We start from the raw sequence: 17,402 nt of genomic DNA on the forward strand, positions 1-17,402 counted from the left end.
AGAGAGCGATGGAGCCCATTAAATGGCTGGATTGATCTGCTGTTGCCAGGGTGGGGAGTGGGGTGTGATTTTGTTATATTATACTATATTGTACTATATTAATCTATTTGATTCTTTTTGATAGTTATTATTGTTTTAAATGTGGTCTTTTATTCTGTAAGCCATCTTGAGTAGCCATGGGTTAGTAGACTACAATGTAAATTCATTCATTCATTCATTCATTCAATCAATCAATCAATCAATCAATCAATCAATCAATAAACAAACAAATAAATAATACATTTGCTGATACTTCTGATGCTTCCTTTGAAAAAAAAATACTGAATTTGGATGAATTCTGAATTTGGATTAGTGTGCAAAATATGTTACTGCGAGCTTAACCAAGAAGGCTATGAAAACATTGGTTCAATATGGAACATCCCCCTCACGTAGGTTACAATTTTCTGTAGTTATTGCTATAAAGAACAAATAATGAGCAAAAATAAATACAAGAGTACTTGTTTTGAAGATAAAATTCTGATTTTAGGAATTATGCAAAAGTAAGTTTTTTCTTGTCACAAAGGTGTTGGATGAAGGTGGTGCCGTGGATATTGCCTACCTGGACTTTGATACGGTTCCACATAAAGAGCTGATAGATAAATTAGTGAAGATTGGACTTAATCCCTGGATAGTGCAGTGGATTTCAAGCTGGCTGAAGCATAGACACCAGAGAGTTATTGTTAATGGCGAGTATTCTGAGCAGAGACAGGTTACAAGTGGTGTGCCACAAGGGTCTGTTCTGGGTCCTATTCTTTTTAATATGTTTGCGAGTGACATAGGGGAAGGTTTGGTAGGGAAGGTTTGCCTATTTGCCGATGACTCTAAAGTGTGCAATAGGGTTGATATTCCTGGAGGCGTCTGTAATAAGGTAAATGGTTTAGCTTTACTAGATAAATGGTCAAAGCAATGGAAACTGCAGTTTAATGTTTCCAAATGTAAAATAATGCACTTGGGGAAAAGGAATCCTCAATCTGAGTATTGCATTGGCAGTTCTGTGTTAGCAAAAACTTCAGAAGAGAAGGATTTAGGGGTAGTGATTTCTGACAGTCTCAAAATGGGTGAGCAGTGTGGTCGGGCGGTAGGAAAAGCAAGTAGGATGCTTGGCTGCATAGCTAGAGGTATAACAAGCAGGAAGAGGGAGATTGTGATCCCCTTATATAGAGCGCTGGTGAGACCACATTTGGAATACTGTGTTCAGTTCTGGAGACTCACCTACAAAAAGATATTGACAAAATTGAACGGGTCCAAAGAGGGGCTACAAGAATGGTGGAAGATTTTAAGCATAAAACATATCAGGAAAGACTTAATGAACTCAATCTGTATAGTCTGGAGGACAGAAGAAAAAGGGGGGGCATGATCGAAACATTTAAATATGTTAAAGGGTTAAATAAGGTTCAGGAGGGAAGTGTTTTTAATAGGAAAGTGAACACAAGAACAAGGGGACACAATCTGAAGTTAACTGGGGGAAAGATCAAAAGCAACGTGAGAAAATATTATTTTACTGAAAGAGTAGTAGATCCTTGGAACAAACTTCCAGCAGACGTGGTTGGTAAATCCACAGTAACTGAATTTAAACATGCCTGGGATAAACATATATCCATTTTAAAATAAAATACAGGAAATAGTATAAGGGCAGACTAGATGGACCATGAGGTCTTTTTCTGCCGTTAGTCTTCTATGTTTCTATGTTTTCTTCCTATTAAAATGTTTTACATTTTAAGTGCATGTCCAATGAAATTGTTTTCTTTTAAAATGTTTTAAGGTTCTATTGCTGTGTTATTTTTTATATGGATTGAAATGTATATTTTAAAAATATAGTCCAATATAATCTCCAGAGAAATTTTTCATGGAGGATATTGTACAAATTCATTCATTTTTTTTAGGCAGTCATGAAATCATGCCATTTGAGAAGCCGTGTTCTATATACATATGTGTGTATATAACACAAGTAGATCGAAATGAGAGAAGATGTAGTCGCAGATAGGTTGGGTAGTCATGGTCTTGTATATTTTTTATTGAAATCCCTTCTCAGAATCAAATCAAATGTATTGCATTCCCATAGAGTCTTCGGAGAGGGGCAGCATACAAGTCCAATTAATTAATTAATTAATTCCTTATTAAAATATTTATATACCAATATATTAAATTACAGATGATGTCGTTCAGTAAAGAGTAACGCCATTCTTAAATGATATATATTCAGCTCAACATGCTGAGCAGTAATTTTTTTAAAAAGCTTGAAATTTGAGATCAAATGATCAGCTACCTATTGAGAATACCTTCACTCTGATTAGTTCTGAGCTCTTTAGGCTATATCATACAGTAAATTCTATACTGGGTACTGTAATAAAAAATATTAAACATGTCATAGTAGATGATTTCAAAATACCTTTTCGACGGACAATGAATTCGAATTTAGCAGGTACCAAGGTATCCAAGCTGATATTAATGGCATCCAAGCCAGCCTCTTTTAGCTGGGGTAACAGTCTGGCTAAATTGATCCCATTAGTTGTGACAGAGATGGTTTTCAACCCTTCTAATTTGCGTAGCTGAACTGAGAAAATAAAGTGGTCACAAAAGATTAGCAACTCTATTAAACTGAAGATCAGGTAAAAAATATAAGAGAAAGAAAACATGAAACTTACATAGTGTAATTAAGAATAATAGCATAGGATTTGGAGAATCGCATTTGTGGCTTCCTATAGTATTTATGGACATCTGTAACTATTTCTCTAAATTGGGAGATCTGCAAATTTTTAGTTAAGAAGCTCATTGGTTTGCACCATCACCCTTAATCAAGATGAAGATCTCAATATACTGTATATATTCGCATATAACCCATCTGTTTTTCAAAATGCCATGAAAAATGTGGCACCTGGACCTATCAGGCCAAGACTAAGAACAACATAGAACAATCCAGTCATAGTTGGACTATTGGTTTACATCATATAGACAGAATCTTGCCTGATTACAGCTATGCTTCTCTACTGAAGTAGAAAGTTACAGAAATACAGAAAATGAGAGGGTTTGCCTATCTACAAGTATATATTGGAACACTTTATAGTATATCGAGTTGTTGAAGCGTGGAACTCATTACCAGACTCTGTGGTGTCAACCCCCAACATTTTTCCCTTAGACTTTCCACGGTTGACTTCTCCAGATTCCTTAGAGGTCAGTAAGGGGCGAGCATAAGTGCACTAGTGTGCCTTCCGTCCCCTGTCCAATTGTCTCTCCTATATTTTATATATCTTTTCTCTCATCCATATATCCTTCCTCTACTCTTCATTTATATTGTCTCTTTTACATATATAGTGAGAGAGATTATTGAGTTCTACAGTGTGAAATGTTCAACTCCTAAAATTGCTTATCAGAATTCTTCATATTCTATCACCTGGATCTAACAAGATTTTTCTTTTGATCTTATGATATGATCTTATCTCATATCTCTTCTTCTATCCCTTAGCTGATATTTACTACTACACGTTTTTATTCTCTTTAACTTTCAATTTGTATTGGACAAAATAAATAAATAAAAATAAATTAAAAAATATATAATAGCTAGGGTTGTGCAATGGTTAGAATGCAGTATTGTAGTGCCCACAGCCCCGAGTTCTTTCCTGACCAGCACAAGGTTGAATCAGCCTTCCATCCTTCCAAGGCCAATAAAATGAGGGTCCAAATTTTTGGAGTCAACATTCTGACTTTGTAAACTGTTTACAGAGTGAAAAAAAGCATTATGGAGCAATATATAATATAAGATTGATGGATAAGCCCATCTACAGATAATCGGAAACTGGTTTTTAGGTGCATTTTGTCACCTAAAAATCTTGGCTTATTCACAGATATCTATGGTATTCTAGGGATCACAAGATGCACATTATATTAGATATCAAGTATTTTTGTACAGCAGAGCAAATCTAAGATCTACTTTTTCAATTCTCAAATGTTATTGCCTGTAACATTTTCCCATAGTGAGACATAAAGTCAATCAATTGTTGTCACAGGCCACTGTGAGATACAGCATTTAGACTTATATACCACTTCACAGTGCTTTATAGCCCACTCTAAGCAGTTTACAGAGTCAGCATATTGCCCCCTACAGTCTGGGTCCTTTTTTTACTCACCTAGGAAGAACGCAAGGCTGAGTCAACCTTGAGCCGATGGGAATTGCTTGCAGCCTGCAATCAGCAGAATTAGCTGCAGTACTGCATTCTAACCACTGTGCCACCGTGGTATCTATAGCATCCATTAAAAGTGTACCTATGATGTCCACCACATCAGGCCGGATAAGAGGCTCTCCTCCGGTCAAACGAATCTTGTCCACACCTTCTTTCACAAAGAGCCTGGCAAGAGTGATGATTTCCTGGGTGCTCAACAATTCAGATCTGGGAGTTAGCTGAACTCCTTCCTCTGGCATACAATACTGACCTGAAACATTTAAGACATGACTGTTTTCAAATTACTTAATAAGAAGCAAACTGTTTCCAAATATTACAATATTTTGCTTTCTCATTCTTCTTAATGTACTTTTTTTTCCCATGATATGTAAAAAACACAGACTGTGAAAGAATGAAAAAAATACCTACATATCATAATATCCTATAGGCAGGCAACTTATATGCTACACTCCCAGGAAGAAACTAGTTCCTGGGGGATCTTGAGATGTGAAGACTTCATCTGTACAAGAATTCTACAGAAATCATGACCATTGATGAAAATTTTGGCACCTTAAATTTAGCACTTTTGTAGGGCTCCCAGGTAGGAAAACTCAGTAACTTATATGAATTAGCAATTCACTTTCTTAAATGGTAAATTGGACTGCAGTTGCAAGATATTTACATCATAAACATTACTGTACTCTTTTAAGGTCTTGTTCTTGTTATACATATATTTTTCTGTGTTGCATAACCTTTGAACGGGAGGCTTTTTCAAAAGGTGCCAATATTTAAATCCAACTTATTAACTTTTGCTTTAGTAACAAAAGTGATGAGGGTTCACAGTTTCACATTCCCAACGGCTCCAGGGGAAAGAAGATATGTTAATCAAACAAGTTGGACTAGAATATGTCTTGACACATCTGCTCTTTTGTTTCCTTCAACAGTTTTGTTTCTAATTTCACAATGTAATAAAATCTGCAGGAAAAGAATGTTTTATATAAGATATTGGCCTGAACAGCTTCCATTAACATGAGAAACGGTGCAGTTTTGGGATTGCAGTATGTGGCATTCTGCAAATAAGTCATTATGACTTTTGTTAAACATAGGTCCACAGATAAAATGTTATGAAAACAAAACTTTGCATTTTATGAAATTTAACTTCTATTCAGAGTAGAAAGACTTACATCTGAGGTTACATTTCTCAGTTACGGAGATTCTCAAGTAGTTATGCTGGCGTCCAAAGCTATCAGTCAGGAAATCAGAAAAGGGGGCCACATCGGATAAGAAACGTGTTCTTCTTGGGACTGCAATTGCCTGTGTTATAAATAAATACATTTTCCACTTTAGAGATTTCATGAAAAATGTGTTGTTTCCATCGAATGTAGAAATGGGAGGGGGTAGGGAATATAATTAGGTGAAGGCAAGGAATTCAGCATGAAGTTTTTTTAATTTTTTATATTTGAGTGCTTCTTTGCATTTTAAAAGTACAGCAATCTTACATGATAATACAGATTGTCAATACCAACATAAGAATTGATAGAGTGAAGGTGGTCATGAATATATTCAATATAGCTTTATTATCTGGGTATTACAATCTTTATAAGATATATCTGGTAAAAACGCAAGAGAGGATCTTGTTGCAGGTTGCTCCAATTCTTCGGAGTGCTTTGTTAAGGGTAATTAGATTAGATAGATTACTCTCTGTTCTAAGGCATTTTCTTCCAGAAAGAACTTTGTCTGCTGGAGTTATGGGATATTTCATATCTTTATTACATTCAGGGATAAAGTTAATGGATAACACAGTAATGGAATTTGTTCCTTTATTTATTATCAAGGCCATATGAAGTATTAATACTTTATAATGCCTTGGTAAAACCACACTTGGAATATTGAAACCAATTTTGTTGCCAAGTGCTCCAATATCCAAAGAAGAGGGAGTCAATCCATTCTCCAAAGCACCTGACGACAGGACAAGAAGCAATCGATCAGATGCCTTTCAAACATCAAATGCGGCTACTTGCCTGACACATAAGTATAAGAAAGTTACTCTGCATCAGGCTGTAAGTTTTGAACTTCAGCCATGTTAAATAATTAACTTGAATTTCCTCTAAATACCTCCGCACAATCTTAACTTATAGTAGCACATGAAAGTACAGTGATACCTTGTCTTACAAACTTAATTGGTTCCGGGACGAGGTTCTTAAGGTGAAAAGTTTGTAAGACAAAACAATATTTCCCATAGGAATCAATGGAAAAGCGATTAATGCGTGCAAGCCCAAAATTCACCCCTTTTGCCAGCCGAAGCACCCGTTTTTGTGCTGCTGGGATTCCCCCTAAGGTTCCCCTCCATGGGAAACCCCACCTCTGGACTTCCTTCCGTGTTTTTGTGATGTTGCAGGGGAATCCCAGCAGTGCAAAAACGGGTGCTTTGCTGGCAACGGAAGTCCTCCGGACTTCTGTGTTTTTGCGATGCTGACCCCACCTCCGGACTTCCGTTGCCAGCAAAATGCCCGTTTTTGCATTGCTGGGATTCTCCTGCAGCATCACAAAAACATGGAAGTCCAGAGGTGGGGTTTCCCATGGAGGGGAGCCTCAGGAGCATCCCAGCAGTGCAAAAAAGGGTGCTTCGCTGGCAACGGAAGTCCAGAGGTGGGACATCCCAGTGGCGGCGGTGGGTTTGTAAGGTGAAAATAGTTTGTAAGAAGAGGCAAAAAATCTTAAACCCCGGGGTTTGTATCTTGAAAAGTTTGTATCACGAGGCGTTTGTAAGATGAGGTATCACTGTATATTAGTAGCTGAACTATGCAAAGATGGGTTTGTCTACTAACAAAGAACAACTGATTCTATTTTTTAAAAACTATAAGATAATAGTCTTTTTTAGCAACTATCTGCAGTTACATAATTAAGATAATGACGATGATATCCATTCAATTGTGTCACTCAGGACTTTCCACATCTGGAAAAATTAACTTTACACCCAATCCTCGCATATATGAGGGTCACCCAGAAAGTAATGCACCACATTTTTTTTCTCAGCCTACAGTAATGGTACAAATGTGAAACTTTAGATATACATTATTTCAATTGTCAGGAGTGTGCGTGTAAATTTTGCATTTCTTCAGACAGACAGCGTAGCTGCAGCAGTGTTTTGAAATGGCGTCTGTAAGTAATGTACATTAAAAGCAGTGTGTCGTCATTGAATTTCTCACTGTGGAGAAAGAAACTGCTGGAGACATTCACAAATGTTTGTGTACAGTTTATGGAGAATCTGTAGTCGACAGAAGTACAGTTAGTCGCTGGGCATAGAGGGTAAATCCATTAGAAGACGGTTTGACAGAGCTTCAAGGCTTCGGGACCAGAACAAGGAATGGTACCGACAGGGCATACACGCCCTTGTGTCTCGCTGGAGGAAGGCCATAGAATGGGACGGAGAATACAGGGAAAAATAGGGAGTGTAGAAGAAACATCATTCTTTCTTGTGTGTAAGTTTGTGTTCAATAAATAATTGTTGAATAAGGAAGCGATTCTAAAACCCATTTGGATAAAAAATTTGATGGTTTGAGGCTTTGAAATTGGGTTTAAAGAAAAAAAAGAACTTTAAGAGTTTAAATAGTTAAATGGAATAGTTTTGGTTTAAATGATCTTTAATTGCTGTTTAATAACAAATTTGTGGAGCCCTCTGTTGATCAAAGCTTATGAGAGCTTTCATTTATTTAGAGAATTTGTGATTTTAGCACTGGCCTTGGGAAAGAGAAACTAACTGGATTATTGACATTTTGTCTGCAAAGGAGGGCTTGCAAAACTTGTGGGAGCCTGAACTTTGTTTGAACTGTTCTGCAAAATATAACTAGGCTGCTGGGAAGAGCTTGGAACATCTGGAGATACGAGATCTGAGAAAATGGAAATTCAAGAGATAAGAGAATTCTGTAAAGATTTATTTGATGACGTCAAAGAATTGAGAGGAATGATGGATTTTTTCAAACTACTAAGGGAACTTACAATTGAAGCTAATAGAAAATTACACGATGTGATAGAATTAAAGGAGACATTTGAAGATGAAAATATTATAATTATGGATTTGCAGATCGAGGAAACAAGGGACTATGGTGAACTAAGCAATGATAAGAATGAAGTTCTACTAGTTAGTGGACATGATATTAAATACTCTGACTATCAAATTTTGAGTGATGATATAATTTTTTTTTTTTTTAAGAATTACCTGGATAAGGAAAGGGCTGATGACCACAGATTTTACTATGAGCACATTGAGATAAGCACAAGTATAAAGTTGGATCGGGTCCCGTCGACTAAACAATGTCGGCTGGCGGCACCCAGGGGAAAAGCCTTCTCTGTGGCGGCCCCAACCCTCTGGAACCAGCTCCCCCCAGAGATTAGGATTGCCCCCACCCTCCTTGCCTTTCGTAAACTCCTTAAAACCCACCTCTGCCATCAGGCATGGGGGAACTGAGATATCTCCCCTTGCCTATGTAGTTTTATGTATGGTATGTTCGTGTGTATGATTTTTAAATAATGGGGCTTTTAGACTTTTAATGTTAGATTCGTTATTTTAGACTTTTAATATTAGATTTGTCATTGTATATTGTTTTATCACTGTTGTGAGCTGCCCCAAGTCTGCGGAGAGGGGCGGCATACAAATCTAATGGGATTATACAAGAGTTACTAACAAAATACTGCATTTCATTGTACTGGAAATAGAAGATATTTGACATTGTACTAAAGCGTATGAACAAAAATAAAAATTCTATACTCTAAAAAAGGTTATGCAACAGTACCCTTGAAAATTACTTCAGAGAGATACTATCTTATCTTCAGACCAAAATCTGAGAAGTTGATAATATATCAATTCAATGCCAACTTCAAAAACCAGCACATTAATCATATCAATCCAAAATCTTATCTGCAATTACTGACAAAGAAGATCAAGGGGAAAAAGTCAAGTTATTATGATTTTAACATACCGTAATTTCAAATAGTTAAATAATCCATTTAAAACTTCAGAAGAGAAGGATTTAGGGGTAGTGATTTCTGACAGTCTCAAAAGGAGTGAACAATGTGGTCAGGCGGTAGGAAAAGCAAGTAAAATGCTTGGCTGCATAGCTAGAGGTATAACAAGCAGGAAGAGAGGGATTGTGATCCCGCTGTATAGAGCGCTGGTGAGACCACATTTGGAATACTGTGTTCAGTTCTGGAGACCTCACCTACAAAAAGATATTGATAAAATTGAACGGGTTCAAAGATGGGCTACAAAAATGGTGGAAGACCTTAAGCATAAAACTTATCAAGAAAGACTTAATGAACTCAATATGTATAGTCTGGAGGACAGAAGGGAAAGGGGGGACATCATCGAAACATTTAAATATGTTAAAGAGTTCAATAAGATTCAGGAGGGAAGTGTTTTTAATAGGAAAGTGAACACAAGAACAAGGGAGCACAATCTAAGGTTAGTTGGGGGAAAGATCAGAAGCAAGAATCCAGAGCATGATAACATTGTCTTTCTAGACTAAAGGATGCCAATGCAATGCAACTATCCTTTACATGTTTGACAAATAAAATAAACAAACAAACAAATTAATTTAAAAAACCTGCCTTCTATTGGGCCTGCATACTGCACTTGCAATTTGTTTATTTGCTGCATTTTATTGACATTGTAATGTACTTGATTGTTGTGAGCTCTCCAGAGGGGTTGAGAGTCAGGGGGCCTGCAAGTTTAATAATGTAACACAATTCATACAACATTATGCCACCATTTGATTAACTTTCCTTTCTTGAAATATATGTATTATGAAGTAGTTATATTTACTTACTTTCTTACTTGCTTGGACTTATATGCTGTCCCACTCCTAGAGTACTCTGGGCGGCTCATTGCACATTGGTTCACCCTATGCCTGGGCTGTAAAGAGTTGACAGCTTCTCTTATCTCTCTGCTCCTAACGCTCTGCCAACTCATGTTTGGAACACACACCCAGCCCTCGTTCCTATAACCCGAGGAGAAACAAAACACACTTCGCGGCCAGCTCCGTTGCGGGAATTGGATCAACGTCCTCCTCACTTTGATGCCACTGTTGCAAAGGGCGCCGTCCCAGGTTTTAGGGGATCCGCCCGCTTTTAGGGCCCAAGATATTTCCAAAAGGCGCGATTAGTAACTCCCTTTAGACTTTCATCGGACTGCAAGAGGGTGTAAAGAGGGCACCGCTAGCCGCCCATCCAGACTTATGTGCAAGGCAAAGTCCCTCCTCTTTTTCTACCCGCTCGCCTCACCTGTTCAGAGGGCAATTCCAGCGCGTGTTGCCGCTGCTGCTCTTGCTGTCTCACCGGCGTCCCGGACCGACAGCTCCTGTTGAGGTCAACGCGGAAGGCCCCTCGCAAGAGCAAACCCCGGCGCCCGCGCTGCGAGACCCTGAGAGCCGACAAAGATGCCATTCCGCTCGCCTATAAGCTTAAAGCCGCTCCCCCCAGCTACTACAACCTCTCCAGGGGGAGAAGTAGCCGGCTGAAGTCACGTGCGCCGAGAGGGAGGGGGACCGGCGACCAATCAGGGATCGAGGAATCTGCTCGGCATGCCGGGATTTGTATTCCGTTCAGGCCCTTTGCGGGGGCCCGTTGTGTAATGTTTGAGTTGGGTTATTAGCAGTGGCTCAAGTGGGATGGATTTTTGCGCAATCTTCCGGAGATTTCAATCTTTCCAGGATCTCTAAGATAAACAGGGAGGCTGCAGGCTTCCCTGCCTCTCCGTCGGCCAACTTTTTTTCTGATAAGCAGCTATCCGAAACCAAAGAATAAGTGCACCAGCGTGCCTACCGTCCCTGTTCTCTTATTAGTATCAATATCGTGTATATAAACAATGTTATTTCTTTGTTTGTTTTTTAAAAATCGTTATTAAGTTTCTACATATAAAAACAGTTTAAACAGACAAAACATACAGAGAGAAAAAAATAAAAATGAAAAAAAATGGACAGACAAATCAACTTATAAACTTAAACAACATATAAACCGTCCCCAATGATTATTTCTTCTATATCAATCCTAATGTTTTTCTAATCTATTGATGTGTATTACCATGATTATATCCTCACAAACCTACATTATGTACTAGACAAAATAAATAAAATAAATAAGTTTCAGTAGTGTTTGATATATGCACATAGATAGTTATTTGCTTATCATCAATTAATATTTTCTTTCACTACATACATATATTTATTTGTTATATAAAAGACATAATTTGTCAACCATATTGTTGACTATCACTATCAAGCGAACTAATATTGAGTATTTGTATCTAGTATGGAATGTGTGTTTGTTTTCTTTAATTCTGTTATTTCTTTGTATGCTACCAATACATACTTGACAAAAATAAAGGAAAAGAAAAAAAGGGGGGGGGAATGGGCGAGGCCCTTGTTCTTAGAAAAACATGTTTTGTCAGCTCCCGCTTCACCCTTTCTTGAAAATAACCCATTTATATATGGGGACCAATAACCGGAATTAAGGGGTTTTTTTTCAACAAAGCTTTTCTCCACAATAAACACATGCTTACAACATTTTATACCTTCAATAAAGCTTCTTTTTTTTTAAAGCACATATCTATTCTATTTTCTGGCCCTTTGGTATATATTACTTAACACTTGCTGCCTCCTTTTCTAATTTTGTCATCCAGATAAACCAATTATCTTTCAATTAAATTTACCACCAAAGTTTCCTTCATGTGCTAAATAATATTTACTTACTTACTTACTTACTTACTTACTTACTTACTTACTTACTTATTTACTTACTTACTTATTTACTTATTTACTTATTTATTTATTTATTTATTATTGGATTAATAAATCCAATTAATAAATATATTTATATTTATATTAATATATCTCTAATTTCTTAAATCTAAACCGTTCTGCCTCCTTCTCATCCTTATTTACCTTCCTAATAACTAAAAACCCTTATCCAATAGTAAATCGCATTGCCCCCACCCTCCTTACCTTTTGTAATCTGAAAACGCATTTATGCTGTCAGGCTTGGGACCACTAGACCCCAGCCTCTGCCCAGTGAATGTGCAGGATGTGGTAGTATGCATGTGAATGTTTGATTTTTAAATGTCTAGCTTTTAAAGATAATTTTTAAATTAATTTTTTCTATTAATTGGATTAAAAGTGTTTTATATATGGTATTTTTAATTGAAATGTTGTAAGCCAGGGGTCCCCAACCACCGGGCCGCAGACCAGTACCGGGCCGCGGGGCATGTTGCACCGGTCCGTGGAGTCAGCAGCTGCCAGTCCTCCTGCCGCCGCCCCCTCCCTCCAGTGCTTCATCTCCCGCTGGGAAAGAGGCCTCGGGAGGCAGGTTCTGCCGGCCACAGGGCGATGGACGGGACAGAGGGGCGGGAAGGACCGGGAGGCTCAAGCCTCTTTTGGCTTCTGCCGTGGCACGCCTTTGCGTTTTTGGCTGGGGGGGGGAGGCAGGAGGGCCGGCCTGACTCCCTCCCTCCAGCGCTTCACCTGCCGCCGGGCAAGAGGGTTTGGGAGGCAGGTTCTGCCGGCCACAGGGCGATGGCGGGAAAGAGGGGCGGGAAGGACCAGCACCCCCATGCTTAATCCTGCCCCCAACCACACCCCTTTCCGCCCCCACCGGGCCATAGAAAAATTGCCTTGCTGAAACTGGTCCCTGGTGGAAAAAACGTTGGGGACCACTGTTGTAAGCCACCCCGAGTCCACGGAGAGGGGCAGCATATAAGTATTATTATTATTATTATTATTATTATTATTATTATTATTATTCCAGCGGAATTGACCAAATCTCCATCTGTCAATTGCAAAAAGCCACTTTACTATGATCAGCACACATAATGCAGACATTCCGCAGTCTGCACTAATTCTGAATTTAATCAAAATCCAATGAGTAATCGTTCAAATTACATACATTTCTACACCTTGTGACATTTATTTTAGTTGTAATCAATCTTTCTTCTAATAACATGTAAATATTTGCCAATTGTTAAACTTAACCGGGATTAAATTTGTAAAGATTTTTAATCCCCAAACGTCTCTTTTTGGAAAGGCGAGAGAGGGTAGTGTTAGCCAAGCAATGTTTGCACCGCCAGTATTGCGCAAGTTAAACACCAGTCCTTCTGTTTGGGATTCAAGAATTCTGTGAGCTGGTGTTGCTAGCACGAGATCAAACTTCTTTGGAAAGGAGCCAACAAGTATGTTATTTTACTTGCTTCTGGGCCATTTGCAGGTGGGTCTAGTGTAGGTTGGAAATAAAGGAGCGATACGGTCTGGGAAACTGAGTTAACTCTGACTTTGGGCCAGTCCCTTTGGGCCCAATTCATGTAACGAGATTGTAGTTGTGGGGAGAAGAGGAAGAAGGAGAATAGAAAGGAATGAAGAGAGAAGAAAAAAATAGAATAAAATCACTTCACTGTCACTTTGAATATACCCTAATCGGCATACATTAAAAATGAAATTTCAGTGCATACATCTCTCAAAGGGTCACCCGCTCCAATAAAACTACATAACCATGACAGAATAAATACAAAATTATGCATTTCCCCATATATGTGACACAGGATTATATATATTTGTCACTTTGAATTGTTTATACAAATAATAAAGGGAGGATATCAAATCTTATAAAGAAGTATATTTGTAGCTCAGGAATGAAATGAGATGTTTTTGGTGCTCTCTGAGCTTGGTTGTTTCCTTGCAAACATTTCATTACCCAAACGTAATATCATCAGTGCTGGTAAGGAGTGGTTACCCTCTCTCTCTTCTGCTACCATCACCAGAGTACTTAAGGGCAATTCAAAGAAATCTTCTTATTCTGCAGATTGTCGGGAAAGGCAACAATTCTCCCCAGCCTGTTGTACCTCCAATCTTTTCTGATGGCTGAGAATGGGGAAAGCTTGTGCTTCCATAGACTTGGGTGAAAGCATTGGTAAATTATGCTCTTGTGCTAGGAAGGTTCTTCTATATTTTTGGCATCTTTCTGCAGGAAGTACTAGAAGTGCCACACAATAAACCTGATGTGATTCATTGACTTTTATCCACGCAATTTTTTTCCTCCATCCTATTTTGAGAGTCATTTCCAAATAGCGTTGCTGTTTCCTGTGCACACAACCAGGGGTGGGGTTCTAATTTACCTCACTGCCAGTTCAGTTCCTCCCATGCTTCATGGGTGTGTGTGCATTCCACGCAGCGTGGCCATACCACGTGCGCGAGTGCACAGTGCCATAAACCAAACTTTTGCACGTGCAGAAGCAAAAAAAACAGCTGCATGTGTGCAGAAGCCAAAAAACAAGATGGCGACACCTACAACACGACCATTAGAGCTGGTTCATGGGCCAAAAGGTGATCACTCTTGATTCGACGAGCGGGGGAAAATTCCCGCTACCAGTTCTAGTGGGAATTTCCCCCTGTTTGTTACCTGTCTGAACTGGCAGTAACCCACCTCTACACACAATAATAAACAACTGGTGTGTTGATAATAAACTACTGGTATTCTGCAGTGTAATTCTGTGACTATTTATTTTTTTACACTTGATTAGATGTAAAAAAGAGAGGCTGCAACCTAAGGAAGATTTCTTTCTTTTCTAGGTATTGACACTCAAGGATATTTGTAAAGGATTTAAAATACATGCTTGATGAAGTAATAAGTAAAACGATTCAGGTTGCAGCAGAACAGGTTTGCACTGAGTATCACAAAAGGCCTGTCAAAACCAGTTAGTCAAGGGCATAACACTGGAAACAGTGCAAAGAAATTGATATACAGTAGTCCCCGACTTACAACAGTTCATTTAGTGACCATTCAAAGTTACAACAACACCAAAAAAGTAATTGATGACCATTTTTCACACTTGTAACCAGGGGTGGATTGCTCCTATTGTCACTTCTGGTGCATTGCATGCATAGCTTTGGGTATCTTGCGGGCATGCACGCGCATCCCAGCAAGTTTTTGCTTCTGCGCATGAGAGAAAGATTTCAGCAATTTTTTTTGCTTCTGTGCATGAAATCTCTCTTGCACTTGCGTCCCCTTGTGAGATTTTGCTACCTGCGCATGCGCAGAAGCAAAGACATACTGGGACACCCATGCACGCATGCAAAACACCCAAAGCTGCACGCAGAGCTCAACTTTTGCTTACCGGTGTGGCATCCTTTACCGTTCCGATAGGAACACATTATTGTTGTAACCTTTGTAGAAGGCCCGCGATCATAGGATCAAAATTCAGATGCTTGACAATTGCTTCATACTTATCATCGTTCCTGTGTCCCAAGGCCATGTGATTTACCTTTTGCAACCTTTTGAGAAGTAAAATCAATGGGGAAGCTAGATTCACTTACTAACTTATCAACTGCAATGCTTGTCTTAACTGTGGCAAGAAAAGTCATAAAATTATTATTATTATTATTATTATTATTATTATTATTATTATTATTTAGATTTGTATGCTTCCCCTTCTCCACAGATTCGGGGCAAAGCTCACTTAACAAATGTCTCACTTAATAAATTTTGAGCTCAATTGTGGTCGCAAGTTGAAGACTACCTGTAGTTTGATATAATGCAAGACCCAATCTGGTTATTCATTGATTAGTAATTCAGATAGCATTGGATTCAATTTGTAAACTCAAATTTTGGATAATATTGTGTTTTAATGGTCCGATGGATTATTGTGGACTATTTTGAGAGGTTGTACAATTAAATATTCAGGCATACTGGGGGCCATAGCAAGTAATGCTGCTATAATTGCTAGCGTACTTTTTAACAAAATGTTGCTTAATGCAAGCAAGCAATTGAAACTGTCCCCAGTAGGAAAGTTACAGAACCAATAGCAGAACTGTTAGCAGCCTTTCGTCACTTTTTTTACAGCAATTGCAGAATGACTTTAAAAACTTTTTTGCAACTATGCATGAAAGTAGAATTATGGTGATACACCTTATTGTTGAACGTGATATCCAATGACAGGAGCAACAGGAGTCAGGTTGGAAAAATAGCAATGAGCAACAATGGCCATAGTATAAATCTGCATCACTTGTCTACAAATGTGAGAAATATGAGCTATGGAAAAGCTGGTATCCCAAATTAGAACAAGTGTCAAGTGGCTCTACTATATAATAAAGGCAACAGATTCAGTGCTAACATATGAAGCTGCCATTGCAATAGCACACTCAGCTTCAGAATTAGCCTGTCTTTCCACTTTTATCTTCGCATTAGATCTAACTTTGGACCCCTTTCAACTTCAGCCTTTAATTTCTTAAGATTCTTAAGATCTCATACTGCTTTAGAAGTTGGCTGCCACTTTGAATCTTTTCAGGATGATATTGCAACTGATCTGACTTGGATAAGCAACAAAATGTTTCAAACCAAAATAGAAAAGAAGGCAATACAGTGTCCCCTTGTTTTTTGCGGGTTCGAACTTCGCGAAAAGTCTACACCACGATTTTTCAAAAATATTAATTAAAAAATACTTTGTGGTTTTTTCCCCTATAATACGATTTTCCCCGCCTGATGATGTCATATGTCATCGCCAAACTTTCGTCCGCCTTTAATAAATATTTTTAAATAAACTTTAATAAATAAACCTGGTGAGTAATAATCTAAATGATTGCTAAGGGAATGGGAAATTGTAATTTAGGGGTTTAAAGTGTTACGGGAAGGCTTGTGATACTGTTCATAGCCAAAAATAGTGTATATACTTCCGCATCTCTACTTCGCGGAAATTCGACTTTCACGGGTGGTCTCGGAACGCATCCCCAGGGAAAATTGAGGGAGCACTGTATAGGGAAAGAGAGCCATAGAGAGATACAGAGACATGTGTGTGTGTGTGAGAGAGAGAGAGAGACATAGAGAGGAGAGAGAGAGGGAGGGAGGGAAAAGGATTTTATGGTTCTCAGTTCTCTATCCTAATGATTGGCTGGGTAGGCGTGGCAAGGGGGGTTCATATGATTGGGTGGAGTAAGTGATGTCAAGTTGGACACACCCACCTAGGTTTTGTGGCTCCCAGAATTGTTTCTCTGCGGGAAACATGGTCCAAATGACTCTTTGCCTGTTGAAGTTTACCTACCCCTGCCCTAGTTCATGATGACCGTCAAATATTTGTTTGCTTTCAGTTGTAAAGGTACTCAGTACCTTTCACATGTACTATCAGGAATATTGCAAAACTTTGTGGGACGTTGGTAATTTATGTTACCTTGT

General features: G+C 38.5%; 1 protein-coding gene across 1 annotated transcript in view; it reads right to left on the reverse strand.

Annotated features, from left to right (window-relative positions):
* The window catches only part of MOCS1 (molybdenum cofactor synthesis 1), a 37,651-nt gene extending 26,973 nt beyond the window's left edge, over nucleotides 1-10,678 (reverse strand). Inside the window, 4 exon segments of the mRNA XM_070734268.1 lie at nucleotides 2,429-2,593; nucleotides 4,300-4,467; nucleotides 5,381-5,510; nucleotides 10,476-10,678. Coding sequence (XP_070590369.1) covers nucleotides 2,429-2,593; nucleotides 4,300-4,467; nucleotides 5,381-5,510; nucleotides 10,476-10,637 — 625 coding nt within the window. The 5' untranslated portion in view covers nucleotides 10,638-10,678.
* Between the last annotated feature and the right edge of the window lie 6,724 nt (nucleotides 10,679-17,402).

Source organism: Erythrolamprus reginae, chromosome 1 (assembly GCF_031021105.1).
Source record: "Erythrolamprus reginae isolate rEryReg1 chromosome 1, rEryReg1.hap1, whole genome shotgun sequence".
Taxonomy (NCBI): domain Eukaryota; kingdom Metazoa; phylum Chordata; class Lepidosauria; order Squamata; family Dipsadidae; genus Erythrolamprus; species Erythrolamprus reginae.